At 52.3% G+C, this 14,234-nt stretch overlaps 1 protein-coding gene across 2 annotated transcripts; it reads left to right on the top strand.

Moving 5' to 3' along the window:
• Positions 1-11,381: 11,381 nt before the first annotated feature.
• On the top strand, positions 11,382-13,995 carry S100A2 (S100 calcium binding protein A2). 2 transcript variants are annotated; one of them, XM_086693665.1, is made up of 3 exons: positions 11,382-11,504; positions 12,795-12,942; positions 13,759-13,995. In XM_086693665.1, exons 2-3 carry the CDS (start codon positions 12,802-12,804, stop codon positions 13,906-13,908), a joined length of 291 nt encoding a protein of 96 aa, XP_086549791.1. In that variant the 5' UTR covers positions 11,382-11,504; positions 12,795-12,801; the 3' UTR covers positions 13,909-13,995. The 2 variants fall into 2 exon arrangements, with proteins under 2 accessions (XP_086549791.1, XP_025771050.1); XM_025915265.2 differs by having other exon boundaries at positions 13,756-13,995.
• The last annotated feature ends 239 nt before the right edge of the window (positions 13,996-14,234 follow it).

Genomic DNA, 14,234 nt, shown 5'->3' with positions numbered 1-14,234 from the left:
TTAACCGACTGAGCCACCCAGGTGCCCCATTAACACCACTTTTTACGTTAATTTCTTGCTTTGGGATTTTCTGCACCACTCCAGCCCTGTAAACTAAAATCCCAAATTTGCATGAAAGCAGGCCCATGGTTAACACTTCTCTAGGAAAACCATTTTTCCCCATGTAAACCCAGATCAAGAACTACAAACTTCCTTGTAATCTCATTTTACTGGTGGGAGATTTTTCTTTCAGGCCATTTTTTCACTAAAGGGGAGTAGTCTTCTGAGGGTCTTTGCTTCACGTAGGGGACTTTCCAATTCCCAGTTACTTGCAGATAAAAAGACTTATCTCTTCTCAGTTGATCCTTAAGAACTGGAGTTCTTTGTTTCCTGAGACCAGAAACCATGCCTTCCCAAGGACAGCTGTGGTATGTGTTCGTGCGTACTTGGTTTTTCATTCTTCCTTTGCGTTGGGCCTCTGAGGGTTGCCTTTACTTTCTTGTGAGCTTAGCTATGAACTTAACAAGTATGACTGTCATATCTTAACCAGATAGAAATGGAAGTCTAAGGCTTTTTTCTTAACACAATAACTTTAGTATATGTCTTGGTTTTGATAATTCAGGGTCATTTTTCTCTTGGAATATGGTGTAGTCATTAGATCTAGAGTCAAATGTTTATTTTAGATTATCTTTTTCGATTTGCTTTGTTCTCTTCTTTAGGAATACCAGTTCCATGTTGGTTGGACTTTGAGTTTGCCACATCTCACCTTCTATCCAAAAATGACGTTTTCATTCTTGTGTTTTTCCAGTCCCCTTTCCTGATTTTCTTAAACCTATTCATTATGCTGATTTTGTTTTCCATTGTGTTTACTTTAAAATATGGTCTTTATCTATGTAATGTTCTGATCTTTCCCTTTTATTTCACTCTGGAATTCTAATTCTCCCTTCTCCACCTACTTTTGCTATATAATCTTTTCTTTGAAGCTTTGTATCTCTTTTTAAAACTTATTTTTAGAAAGGATGTTGCGTTACATGAATTTTTTAAGAAGATGATCCTTTCGGGGGCGCCTGGCTGGCTCAGTAGGTGGAGCACGTGACTCTTGATCTCAGTTTAAGCCCCGTGTTAGGTGTAGAGATTACTTAAAAATAAAATGTTAAAAAAAAAAAAAAGATCCTTGGGGAGCCTGGGTGGCTCAGTCTATTGAGTGTTCGACTTTGGCTCAGGTCATAATCTCATGGTTCGTGGGTTCGAGCCCCATATGGGCCTCTGTGGAGCCTGGAACCTGTTTCGGATTCTGTGTCTCCCTCTGCCCCTCCCTGACTTGCGCTCTCTCTCTCTCTCTCAAAAATAAATAAATATTAAAAGATAGAAAGATCCTTTTGGGTAATTATTTACTTTGAGTGGAGCCAGTTACCGCCTGAAGGGTGGTGTGCTGTAGAGTGGGTGGGAGTGCAGTGGCTCTGCTGTACCTGAGGGTGTGTGGAGGGAGATGTGTCCTCTCAGTGTTTGGAGAGAGGGAGATTTGGGAGATAGGGTCGTGTCCCAGTAGCACTTGGTGGCACGCGATCTGACATTCTCTGCCTCTTGTTCTGCTCTGCCCGCCCCGGTTCATCCTTGACCAGGAGGCCATGTGACAAAGCAGTAGGACTGTCATGCCAGCATGGTTTCTTCTTAAGCTACCCCTTCCCTGCTATCCTGTCAAACGAGGTCTCCAGGGAAGCCTCTCCTCAGCCTGTTCTCAGTGTTACTGCTTCCGTCAAAGGGACATTGGCTATGTTCTATCCAAGGGCTCGGGGAGCATGTTTATGCTGTCACGGAATGCCCTTGCTTAGACTCACACATAACAACGCTTGGCAGGTGCCTTCAGGATGTGTGGCTTACAGCTATACAAGTTTCATTAAACATGGTCTTTTCTTCCCTTTACATGTTGTTTCGTTTGGTGATTCTTAGGGAGGTTCTGAAGTGGACAAATAAAAAATACCTCCACTTTGCCACCCTTCTCTGAGGGTTTCCAGAATCATCTTTTTTATTTTAATTAAATAATTAAATAATTAATTTTTAAATGTTTATTTATTCTTTAGAGAGAGAGAGAGAGAGAGAGAGTGTATGGGGACAGAGGATCTAAAATAGGCTCTGTGCTGACAGCCCGACGCAGGGCTCGAACCCACAAGCTGTGAGATCATGACCTGAGTCAAAGTCGGAAGCTCAACCAACTGAACCACCCAGATGCCTGGGAATCATCTTTTTTTTTTTTTTTTTTTTTAATCTTTATTTATTTTTGAGAGAGGAAGAGAGACAAAGCATGAGTGGGGAAGGGGCAGAGAGAGAGAGGGAGAAACAGAATCCGAAGCAGGCTCCAGACTCTGCACTGACAGCAGAGAGCCTGATGCAGGGCTCGAACTCATGAGCTATGAGATCATGACCTGAGCTGCAGTTGGACGCTTAACTGACTGAGCCATTCAGGTGCCTCTCATCTTTCTTTCTTTCTTTTTTTTTTTAATTGTTGTTATTATTATTTTTTAAGTAGGCTCTGTGCCCAATGTAGGGCTTGAACTCACAAACCTGAGATCAAGAGTCACATGCTCTACCGACAGCCAGCCAGGTGCCCTCCTCCCCCAGAATCATCTTTCAGACCTAAATTAGATTATGCCATTCTTTTTAAAAAAATGTTTTTAATGTTTATTATTTTTCAGAGAGAGAGAGACACGGAGTGTGAACAGGGGAGGGACAAAGAGAGGGAGACACAGAATCCGAGATCATGGCCTGAGCTGAAGTCAGATGCTCAACTGACCAGGCCATCCAGGTGCCCCTATGCCATTCTTTTACTTAAAGCGCTCCAATGGCTTCCTGTTGTACCCAGAGTAAAACCCAAAGTCCTTATGCTGGCCTACAAGGTTCTGCATGATTTGGCCCCTCCTGACCTCCTCAGTTCCATCTCATGCCCTTCTCCCTTTCACTATCCATGGCCCACCCACACCGCTCTTTTCTCCTTTCACACCCCAAACTCCTTCCCATCCCTGGGCCGTGCCTGGAGTGCACACCCTCCCCTCCCCGTGTGGGTGACTCCTCATCTGTCAGACCTCCTCCTTCGCAAGTCCTTTCCTGGCTTTCCCGCCCAGGCGACGATTCTGTCTTGTGCCCCTTGTTTGCGTTCATAGCTCTTGCTACAACTTGCACTTTATATTTGTGTCCCATCTTCCCTGTTTGATTACATGCTCCACTGGGGCCAGGGATATGTCTGTTTTATTCACTGATGTGTCCCTCGGGCCTAGTGCAATGTCACTACCAAATAAATATTTGCTGAGTGCATGCATAAGGAATGAGCTGAAGAGTTGGATCCTTGAGAGCCACACTGAAGAGTTTAAGTGATGTGTTGGTCAGTAGAGAGACGTAGAAGGTTTTTGAACAAGTGAGTGACAGAATGGATACGTGGATACGTGGTGACTCCCTGAAGAAGGGAGTCCAGGCAGAGACTGGCCAGGAGGCAGCAGCTGCAGGCACAGAGAGGAAGGATCAGCGAGGTGGGTTCCCAGGAAAGTCCAGCCGCACTGTGGCTGGCAAGGCTGCCCAGCCTGGTCTGAGGCTTTATAGTGCAACGCAGAGACGATGCCCATGTTGGGGCCGGGATGTCTGGGGAAGTAGCAGGACCTGGGGCTGGGCTGGTGGGCTGTCTGAGCACAGATTCAAACCCTTTCATTTTAGGAGTTGTCTACACTGAAGGATGATGATGCTCTGAGAAACAGGGAGAGAGAGAGAGGAAGGAGACAACTAGAAACAAGCAAGAGAGAGAAGTGTAGAGACTAATGACAGCCCCACCAGCAGGCATAGGAACAGGAAGAGGAGCCAGGAAGTAGCCAGGGAAGGGGCTTGAGGTGGAGAGGTGGCCGTGAAGGTGACTGAGGAGCGGGGCTCCTGAGTTCAGATCCTGGCTCTTTACTTAATCCCCTGAGCTTCTGTTTTCTGATCTATTAATCACAGACATTGCCCACAGTATAGGGTGGTTGGGAGGATTAAGTTAGGTAATGTATGCATTGTACTTAAAACAATGGCTACACAGAGCAAGCACTCAGTAAACTTTGGTTTCTTCCCTCCTACCTGCCTGCTGCCCTCTTTCTTTCTTAAGAGCAGATGTTTAGCCCAAAGCTGTGTAGGTTCAGAAAGTCATTTTTTTTTTTTAATCACTTCACTTAGTGATGATCTTGTTCTGAGAGATTAATTCTTCTTCATTCTTACAACTGCATGGGAAACCCGAACATTCCAGAAATCAGCTCAATTTCTTCCCAGGAGGAAAGTCCCTTTGAGAATCCAAATGCAAGCCAGAGGCTAGTTGGTGAACAGAGAGCCAGGGTGACTGGAGGTGAGTGGTCTTAATGGGTTACCTGAGGAAGCCGGCAGGGTGGTGTGAGTGTCTACTCCTCTGCACGGAATCGGTTTGCTTGTCTAAGAGATGGAGTGTAGGGAGGCATTGAACTAGATCAGCAAAACTCCACTGTTTTTGCAGCTGGACCTGGGTGTTTTGCCAATTTTAGTGGGAAAAGCATGATAATTTCAAAGCTAGGAGAAACAATCAAGCGTATGAACAGGTTTTTCTCAATTTTAAGATTGACTTTACTATTATTATTATCTTAAAGTTTATTTACTTACTTTGAGAGAGAGTGGGAGAGTGAGTGGGGAGCAGCAGAGAGAGAGGGTGAGAGAGAATCCCAAGCAGAGGTTGGGTCAGTGTGGATCCTGACATGGGGCTGGATCCCATGACCCTGGGATCATGACCGGAGCCAAAATCAAGAGCCGGGTGCTTAACTGAGTCACCCAGGTGCCCCTGATTTACTTTATTATTTTTTCCTAAACTGTTAATATCTGATATTAGCAGATGACCAAATGAAGTTTCAAAGGACAAATAAATATTAACAAGGAAAACGGGGATAAATTATTGTTCTTTTTATTTTAGTTTTTAAATGTTTATTCATTTTTGAGAGCCAGAGAGACAGTATAGAACAGGGGAGGGGCAGAGAGAGGGAGACACAGAATCCAAAGCAGGATCCAGGCTCCGAGCTATCAGCACAGAGCCCAGTGTGGGGCTCGAATGCACGAACCCTGAGATCAGGACCTGAGGCAAAGTTGGATGCTTAGCCAACTGAGCCACCCAGGCGCCCCTAAAGTATTGTCCTTATGTTTTAGGGGCTGTATGGGGTTTGATTGTACTTTCATGTTGCTGAGATGTCAGACAACCCCATCTCGGCAATGATGTTGGTTCTTTTTTTTTTTTTTTTAATTTTTTTTTTTCAACGTTTATTTATTTTTGGGACAGAGAGAGACAGAGCATGAACGGGGGAGGGGCAGAGAGAGAGGGAGACACAGAATCGGAAACAGGCTCCAGGCTCTGAGCCATCAGCCCAGAGCCTGACGCGGGGCTCGAACTCACGGACCGCGAGATCGTGACCTGGCTGAAGTCGGACGCTTAACCGACTGCGCCACCCAGGCGCCCCAATGATGTTGGTTCTAACTGTATGTCATGATTTCTTCTACTGCTGTATCTAAAACACTCATTGGGTGCTCACTCTGCGCTTTATATGTGTCATCTTATTTGATCTGTGAGGGGTGTGATAGCATCCTCACAATACAGGAGAGGAAACTGATGTTTTGAGGGAGATTAAGGACCATCTGTAATGTCAATGGCTAGTGTAGTGACTGTGGTAACTTTCATCCTTCTTCTGGTGAGAGTCCCTTGACCACAGAGCTGGGAACCTGACCCACCCTGGCCAGTCATATCACCCTGACTCCCTAGACACTGGGATTGGTTCATGGCTAAGTGTGTGAACCAAGCAGGGCCCATGAGGGCTCTTCCTGGGAAGAGCACTGGGTTTATAAAGCTGGGACAGACTGTGGCTACATTCCCTGTTCTGCTGTGGTAAGAGTAAAGCCAATGTGCAAAGAGATGAACAGGGATGAGAGAAGGATGGGTGGATGGATGGATGGTGCTGAGTCCCCTGTTCTAGCCCCAAGGCGATGGTTCATGGATCCTTTGAATTATCTCGGTGACATTACCAGCTATGTAACACAGTACATTCCCTTTTTTGCCTCATTGAGCTTCTGTCTCTTACAGCTGGAAGACCCTGACTGATAGAATGAGAACATGGTGAGGTCAAGGTGAAAACCCAGAATTCAGCGTCTTCTCTGCTGTCACCGTTTCCTGGCATTGCACAGCGATCTCTTAAAACGTCTCTCTTTAAACCACCTCCTCATGAGCAACACTGTAATTTTTAAAATCACTGCTCACCTTCCCCAGTCAACTTTCTTCTTTTTGAAACTGCCCTGTTCCCTTTCTGCGATTCGAGAAGCTCCTGGGTTCATCAGAATGTGTCTCTCATGTTGGGTGTTTCTGGGAATAGCGTTAGTCTTTCTGCTTTATGTTGATTCCTGTTGGCACTAGTCTTACCAAGTAACGTCTTCCACCCTTGGAACCTCCATTCTGGCAAACGGTAGAGCTTTGCCAACCCAGGCCTGCTGCTTGCTGGGATAGCAGCTGGCCCCCAGGCTGCGAGGCTGTGAGGGAGCTGCAGGCAGGGGTGGGGGCAGGGTGAAGAGTCTCAGGCTTCTGAGTCAGACAGACACCAGACCTCAGGAGCTACAGGCCTCTGTACACTGACTCTGTAAAGAGTTGTGGGGAGCGGAGGCCAGTCCCCAAACCCGAGGTCCAGCAGTACAGGGGACTGTCTGCTCTCTTCACGAGGACACGGATGCTGGTGGGCGTGGCCGGAGGTTGGGGGCACGAGAAGTGGTTTGTTCCTGCCCAGATCCCCTGCAGAGTGAGCCTCGTTAATGGTGTGCTCCCGTGCTCGCTTCGGCAGCACATATACTAAAAAATGGTGTGCTCCTCTCCTGCTGCTTCCTGAACTGACCTTCCCCACCTCAGCCCAGAGGGCAGCTGCCCAGCGGGGCTGGGCTCACCAGGGAGGTGAGGAAGGTGCTGACTGAGAAAGCAGGAGCCACAGCTAGACTCTCTTCCTTGTTGACAGGGGGAAGAGCAGAAGGGCTCCTCCCCGCTAGAAGCCCTTCTGGGTGGTGGGGAGCTAAACTGCCTCTTTCCCAAAGCACTGTCATGGGCAAGGAGGCATCTGGTGACACTGGAGAGAGTTGGGTGGGTACAATGGGAGCAAGTTGGCACCTAGAAGGTTTAGGGGGGCAGATACAGCCTGGTCTGGACATGTGGTGTTGAAGGAAGGGGGGAGGACGGTGGCAATGAGGGACAGCACTGGCCATTCGCTAGACATCTGCTCTGCATCAGACACTGGGGACACTGGGAATGAACGACACTCATTCTATTTGTCAGCAGCCCAGGCTAGTGGGGAGACACATAAAGAAACAGTCTCATAAAAGTTGCTGCTGTGGGGAAGGGGGCCAGAAGAACCCCTAAAAACTACGTGCGTGTGCGCTCTAGCATTTGGGGAGGCTGGAGAGCAGATTCGGGTGGTGCACAGAGGAGGTGATCTTTGAGCGACAGGGGACAAACCGAGATAATGAATGGCTTAGGAAGGGCCCTCAGGCATGGGAGCCTGTGGCCTGTGCGGCAGCGAGCTTGGTCCCCGGGGAAGGCGTGTCGTGCTTGGTGGCCTTCTCCTCAAAGTTATAAGACATCATTATGTTTTCACCTGAGGGGTTACATGCTCAGATTTGAGTTTAGGAAGCTCAGCCTGGCAGAGCTGAGCAGGGGTTGGAGCAGGGGCAGGGGCAGGGCGGGAGGGGAGTCCAGCTGTGTGTCACTGAGTAGGCAGGTGGCCTGACCACCATCCGGAGGGCAGCGAGGGGGAAGCAGGAGGCTAGGAGGACAGCCGGCTTTCATCAGGTGGTTGGTGGTGTTATTTGTGGCCAAGAGGGGTCCTAAGGGAGGTGGGAGGTCCGGTGAAGGCTTCTTTTAAGCTTGCTTAAAATAGAGGCCGAGTGCAATTGGAGGCAAGAGAAGAGGGGTGGTTGGAGATGCCAGACCAGAGCAGGTGCAGGATATGGGCCCCTGGGCACTGGTGAAGTTGAGAAGTGAGTCCAAGAGGCTAGGGGTGGGTGTGGGGAGAGAATGGCAGAGAGACCGAGGGTGGTCAGTGTGGAAATTGGAAGGTTAGCGCTCTCGGGGTTCTTAATGATTGGGGCTTATAGAGGGAGTTTACCATTTGACCACCTATGTGCAAGCCGTATCTTGTTAATTGTGTGAACTTGGGCAAACTTCCCTAAGCCTCAGTTTCCTCCGTTGTCAAGTGGGTGAGATTGTACCAGCTTCCCGGGATGGTGGTGTAAGTTAAATGGAATAATACGCCGAGATCGCCTTGGCACCTGTGCCTGGTAACCTCAGCCCCGCACCCCTCCAGCACGAGCTCATTGCATGGTGGGATCATCAGGCTTTCTGGTGCCGACCATGCAAACAGGGGTAGTTAGACAAATTATTCAATGCAGTTTGTTATGAGAAAATATTTCAAAGCATATTTTGGGGGATAGAAGGATAGTAGATGTTTGTGGTGAAAGGGTGGAGGCTCGGAGGTGTGGTGGCCCTGGCAGGGGTCTCACGGTGGGCCCACAGCCCCAACCCTGCAGCCGTTTTTCTTTCTGCCAAACGGCCCTGGGGAAAGGGGTGTGTGGGCAGAGCTGGTCAGTGCCCAGCCCCTCACCCCAGGCTCTTCATCCAGCTTCCGTCAGAAGTCCGCCTGTGCTGCTCAGCAGGCTGTCCAGGGAACACCTTGCAAGTCAGGCAGGTGTGAGGGTGTGGGTGTGGGAAGGCCCCTTGGAGGTGAGTCAGCACTGCCTCCTCCTGGGTGAGTCAGGAGCAGGGCAGGTAAGGGCTGGGGAACAGGTCAGGTGGGAGGGAGGACGTGGAGCAGGGAGGGACCAGCCCGCAATGACAGGTCTCAACCACCAGGGGGCAGGAGCCAAGCGGGGAAAGCCAGCCACCCCGGGGGCGGTCGCCTGCGGCTGCAGAGCTGGGAGGAGGGAAAGCCTGGACCCAGCATCTCAGGCTGGGACGGGCAGAGTCACTGCCAGGGACGTGCCCAAGGCCCGGCGGTGCCCGCTGCCCGGTTGTGACCGGCTTCTCTGCCTTCAGGGCTACGGGGAGGATGTGGACCGGGGTTGGACCCTGGGGCCGTTCTATTCAACCCTCCTGTTCTGCTGGCTGGGAGGGAGTTGCTCAGGTCACACTGTGCGTTAGTGCAAATTGATGTCCCGGCCCAGGAATACAGCCACTTGCTGGGCCCCATCCCGGCCCGGCCTCCTGCTTAGGGACAGGTGTCCGGGTGCTGACCCTGGCTGTGAGCTGCTCTCCGCTCTCACATCCCTTCACAGTCCCTCTGTTGCTGTGGCTCTCTGACCTTCTCTCCCAGCTTCCAGGTCCCTGTCCCTGCCGCTGGGGGAGCTCAGCTGCCTCCCCAGGGGTTTGTGGCTGTTTTCTAGCCCAGTGTCTCTGTGCCACTCCTGGGATCGGGACAAGTTTTGATTTGGTAGCAGAACCAATGGTGTGATGTTGGGAGGTGAGAACACCCCTTGGCTCTTAAATACTATCCCAGTGGGGGGCTCCCCAGTGCCCCCCATGGCTTTGAGTAACCACAAGCACTGGTTGGGTGTGGGTGAGACCCTTTGTTCCTGCAGGAACGGGTAAGACCCAGTCCCTGCCCAGTGAGCTCACTATGTGGGGGTGAGGGCAAGAGAAGACAAGCCCTCAAGTGATTCACCCAGGGCAGATTGTCTAGTGCGCAAGGACAAAAGGAGCCCGTGTGTGGGACAGCAGGTAGATGTGGAGTCTGGCTGGGCCTGGGAACCCTCCATGGAGTAGGTGGCACCTAACCAGACTTTGAGAGAGCGTTGGGGTTTTGGCAGGAGGACAGGTGGTGAGCAGACAGGAGCAGGGGTGAGCAGAAGCGATGGGTCTCGGCGCACCCGGGGACGATGGGCAGGCAGTTAGGGTGTGTGCAGAGGAGGCTGGAAAGCAGGGTGGGGGGCAGAGTCCACGCACCTCACTGCCAGGCTTGGCGGAGAAGGCGTGGGCACCACTGCCACGTCTGAGCCCCATGTGAGCGGGTCCGGAGTGAAAACGGACAAAGTGCTTTGAAAGACAGTGGGCCTTACCCTTGGGGTGAGAGACTTTATTTCAGGCTTTATGTGACATAGGGTTTGACAGGGAGGAGCAGTAGCATGAGGGGTCCAAGTGCTTGGACAGGAGGGGACACTGGGTGGCTGTGCAAATATGTGGGTTCCAAGGCCTGGCTTCACTTGCACGGTTCAGGCTGCCCCAAGTCCCATGGTGACCCCTGGAAGAAAGCAGCCTGGTTTTCCTCTGATCCCGTCAGCCCTTGGCCCCAGCTCCTCTGTGCTGTCTACCTCAAAGCTCCCAGGGCCCCCCCCCCCCCCTTCCCCCCGCGCAGGGTCTCCTCCCAGGCTGGGTAGGGGTTTCCGCCGCTGCCCTGGCCTCCAGGGAGTAGGCTGGTGTCGCTGAGTCACTGCCTGGGCATCTGGGCCTGGAAGGGTGGGTGAGTCACCTAGGACCGGGGGCGGGGGGGGGGGGGGGGCGCTGGGGGAGGGGAAGAGGCTTCGGGACATCTGGAGGAGGGAGGGGAGATGGGCCGGCAGGAAGGGCGGTGCCCACACGGGTGGGGGGAGAGGGGGAGCTTGGGAGGGGGCAGCAAGAAGCCAGCTCTTCCCGGAGAGCCCCTCCCCTGGGCTGGGTCCCGAACGCCCCCGCGGCGTGTTTGCCTCTCTCTGGGCAAGGGGAGGAGTCTGCAGGGATGGGGTGTGGGAGGGCGGAGGCCCGCCCGCGGCCCCTCCTTACTCACCCACCCTCGGAGCTGGAGAAGGGCGCCAAGATTTCCCTTCTCCCTTCCAAACCTGCAGGGGCTTCCTTACTGTGCACCCGGGCTGCTGGTGTCCCTCCCTGCCTTCCTGCCTCCTTCCAGGCGCCTCCCTACCCAAAGGGGGCCTGTCAAGGTGTTTTCAGGCACATGCTTCCCTCATTACCTCACCAAGGAGAATTGTGCCGCCAGCTCTGAAGCTTCCCTGCCCCGCCCCAGTCAGCTCGAACACGCGCGCGTGTGCACACATGCGTGCTCGCACACTCAACACACACACACACACACACACACACACACACACACACACGAGGTCTGGGAAGTCCCTGGGTGCCTGTAGCCTGACTCACACATGAGCTGTGACTCGAAGGCCTGTGTCCTAAGAGCAAGGCTGGCATGAGTCTCTAGGCCCACAAACAGGGGCTATCTCCCCTCACCCTGGGTCCTGGCTGCCCCTTCCCCATGGTGCCTCCCAGCCCCCTCTGTGGCCTAGAAGGGGCCTTCTCTTCTGGCTGGCAGGCTGGGTTGGAGCTAGCAGTCTCTGGGAGGGAGGGGGCCAGTAGGGAGTGGGTGGGGGTGGCAGGAGGCCAGGCTTTGGCAGGATCAGGTTAGGGCAGGTTGGGGGCCAGTGGGGCGGGATATAAACCCCACTGTACGCACCTGGCCCTTGGCTTTCCTTCCAGAACCTCTCTGCCATCTGGTCTGGTGAGTGTGTCTGTCCTGCTGAGGGCTGATTAGGAGGCCCCCTGGGTCTCCACCTTGTTCCTTTGTCTTAATCTTTGTCTCCATAGTTGCTTTTCTCATTCAGGGCCTCTCCCTTTGGGTGACCTTCTGTGAAGTGTCTGATTGAGGGCTCTTTCCAGGTTCCTCTGTGAGGTCTCATTTAGGGGTTACTCTGTGGCCTTCTCTTAGGTCTCACGGTCTGGGCATCTCAGTCTAGAGACCCTTCTTGGGGGCCTTGGCCCAGGAATATGACATGCGTGTGGGTGCTTTAATGAGAGTCCTGAGTTTGTTTGGTTTTGTTTTTTGTTTTTGCAAAGTCCAGGATTCTAGCAAGACTAAGGGACAAGGGCCAGGGATGTCAAGTGTGTGGGCTGCCTGGGTCCCTGTCCTGTGTAGTTCCATAGCTCTGCCTTCCGCCCCTTCCCATTTCCTCTGCCTTGAGAGCTAGCAGGATGGGCCCAGGGCTGTCCTTGCCCCTGACACCAGCTACTGTGGCCTCACCCCAGGACACCCTCTAAGCCTCCTGGGGCTGCTCAGAGCATTCTCAGAGGCAGAGCCTTGGAAAAGATGACCTCTCAGTTCTGTCCTTGTGATCCTGGTGCATAGGACACGCAATTTCTTTAATTCCAATCCCAATAGGACGCTCCCTGGTTCCACATCCAATAGAGACAGCACCCCTTGGCTCAGAGGTCTCCAGTGTGATGGGAAATACATCCCTCTGAGAGTCCCGTGTCCAGTGGAGGAAACATACTTGCCCGAGGGCGTTTCCAGTCTCACCCCCCCCCCCACCCCCAGCCTTAGGAGTCCGTTGTCTTGAGGGGTGGGGGTGGGGGGCGGAAGTGTTTCCTCAGGGAAGCTCATACCCTGGGTTGCAGCCATGGCTACTGCCAGAGCCCAGTGAGCCCCCACTCACTGGCTCATGGAGAGGCCACCTCCCCAGTGCTGGCCTGTGGAAGGGGCTCCATAGAGAGGACCCAAGTGGGACTCCAGCCACCTTGCCATTTCCCTTCCCACAGACAGAGTGGGGAGCCCTGCCCTCAGGGGTGTGCCACAAGTGTGACCAGAGTAGACATGAGGCCCCTCCCTTGGTGACTTCCAAACACAGGGGAAGGTTTAGCATCTGTCCATAGTGGGCCCTGCCTAGGAAGGCCCTGTCTCCGGGGCGATGTGGAGAGGGGTTTGGAGATGAGATGGAGTTTAGGACACAAGGGCAGGTGGGTCCCCCTGGCTGGGCTGAAGTTGTCTCCATCACCTGCAATCCTATGGCCCCAGATCCAAGATGTCCAGTCCCCTGGAGCAGGCACTGGCTGTGATGGTCACCACTTTCCACAAGTACTCAGGCCAAGAGGGTGACAAGTTCAAGCTGAGTAAGGCGGAGATGAAGGCACTTCTGCACCAGGAGCTGCCCAGCTTTGTTGGGGTGAGTGGGGCCAGCTGGTGGGAGGGTCCTGCTGACCAAACATGGGGTACAGCCTCACCAAGGGGGTGAGGCCCAAGTGTGAGTGTCCTATCGCTGCTGTCCCTGCAGCTTGCCACAGGATGGGTGTGTGTGCTGTCAGGGCCCTCGGCATCCATCTGTCCAACCCCCTCCCTGAATTGAACAAACCAGAGCCCAGAGAGGGGGAAATGACTGGCCCAAGAGCCCACAGTTCTGTCAATCTTAGTTTCCATATTATGTGCCAAACTAAGAAGGTGTATAGGGACAGAAAAGCCCAGCTAACACATGTACCCTGGGACATTTTGCAGAAAAATGCAGTCAACTTTCAGTTGGCCCCTCACCTGTCCCATAGTGACTCCTGGATAATTACGAAGTCAGGTCTAAGGCTTTGAACTTGTGAGGCATGGCCTTTTTTTCCTTTCAAATTTGTTTTTGGTTAAAATTTTCTAATTTTGTTTCACTTTGGCAGGTATTAAAAAGTTTTCCTTTTCTGAATTCAGAAATTTTTAGTTTCTTCATGAGCAAAATGGGGGTAGTGATAATGCCTACCTCGCTGGGCCCAGGGAATCCTGGCATGTTCCTCACTCCCAGCAGTGAGCACTGGAGACCTTCCCCGATGAACATCCAGCTACCTGTCCTCATTCACAGGGCCCCTTTGTAGCTTCCAGGGGCTCCCTGCCCACCACTTGCCTGCTGCCCAGTGCAGACAGAGGGCTGGGCTCTGACCAGTAAGTGTGTGTTTGACGCAGGGGTGTGTGGAAAGCAACCTGCTGAGTCATTCCCTCTTGCTTTCAGGAGAAGGTGGATGAGGAGGGCTTGAAGAAGCTGATGGGAGACCTGGATGAGAACAGTGACCAGCAGGTGGACTTCCAGGAGTATGCTGTTTTTCTGGCCCTGGTCACTATCATGTGCAATGACTTCTTCCAGGACTCCCCAGACCGGCCCTGAAGCAAAGCTCTCACTCTACCAGGGGCCTGATGGGCCCATGAGGACTCTCCTTACCCTTTTATACTCAATAAACTTTTCTGTTGATCATCTTTTACTTGCTCATTGATGCCCTATACCCTGGCTGGCTCAGTTGGGGTGCTGGAAAATGAGGTCTTCCTTGGATCCCACCCCCTCTGGGCCCTGACTTTTCTAGAAATCTCACCAAGGCCAGAGCTGTGCCTTAGGTCCCAGACTTTGGGATTCCAAATACTGGTAAAAATTTGAGATAGTTTGCTAAAGTTTCCACCCCCCCCCATGACGATATTAAAAGGGGCAAAACCATCTAC

The sequence above is a fragment of the Puma concolor genome, chromosome E4, assembly GCF_028749965.1.
Source record: "Puma concolor isolate L17-30 chromosome E4, mPumCon1.1.hap2, whole genome shotgun sequence".
Taxonomy (NCBI): Eukaryota; Metazoa; Chordata; class Mammalia; order Carnivora; family Felidae; genus Puma; species Puma concolor.
This window is presented reverse-complemented; position numbering and strand designations above follow the sequence as displayed.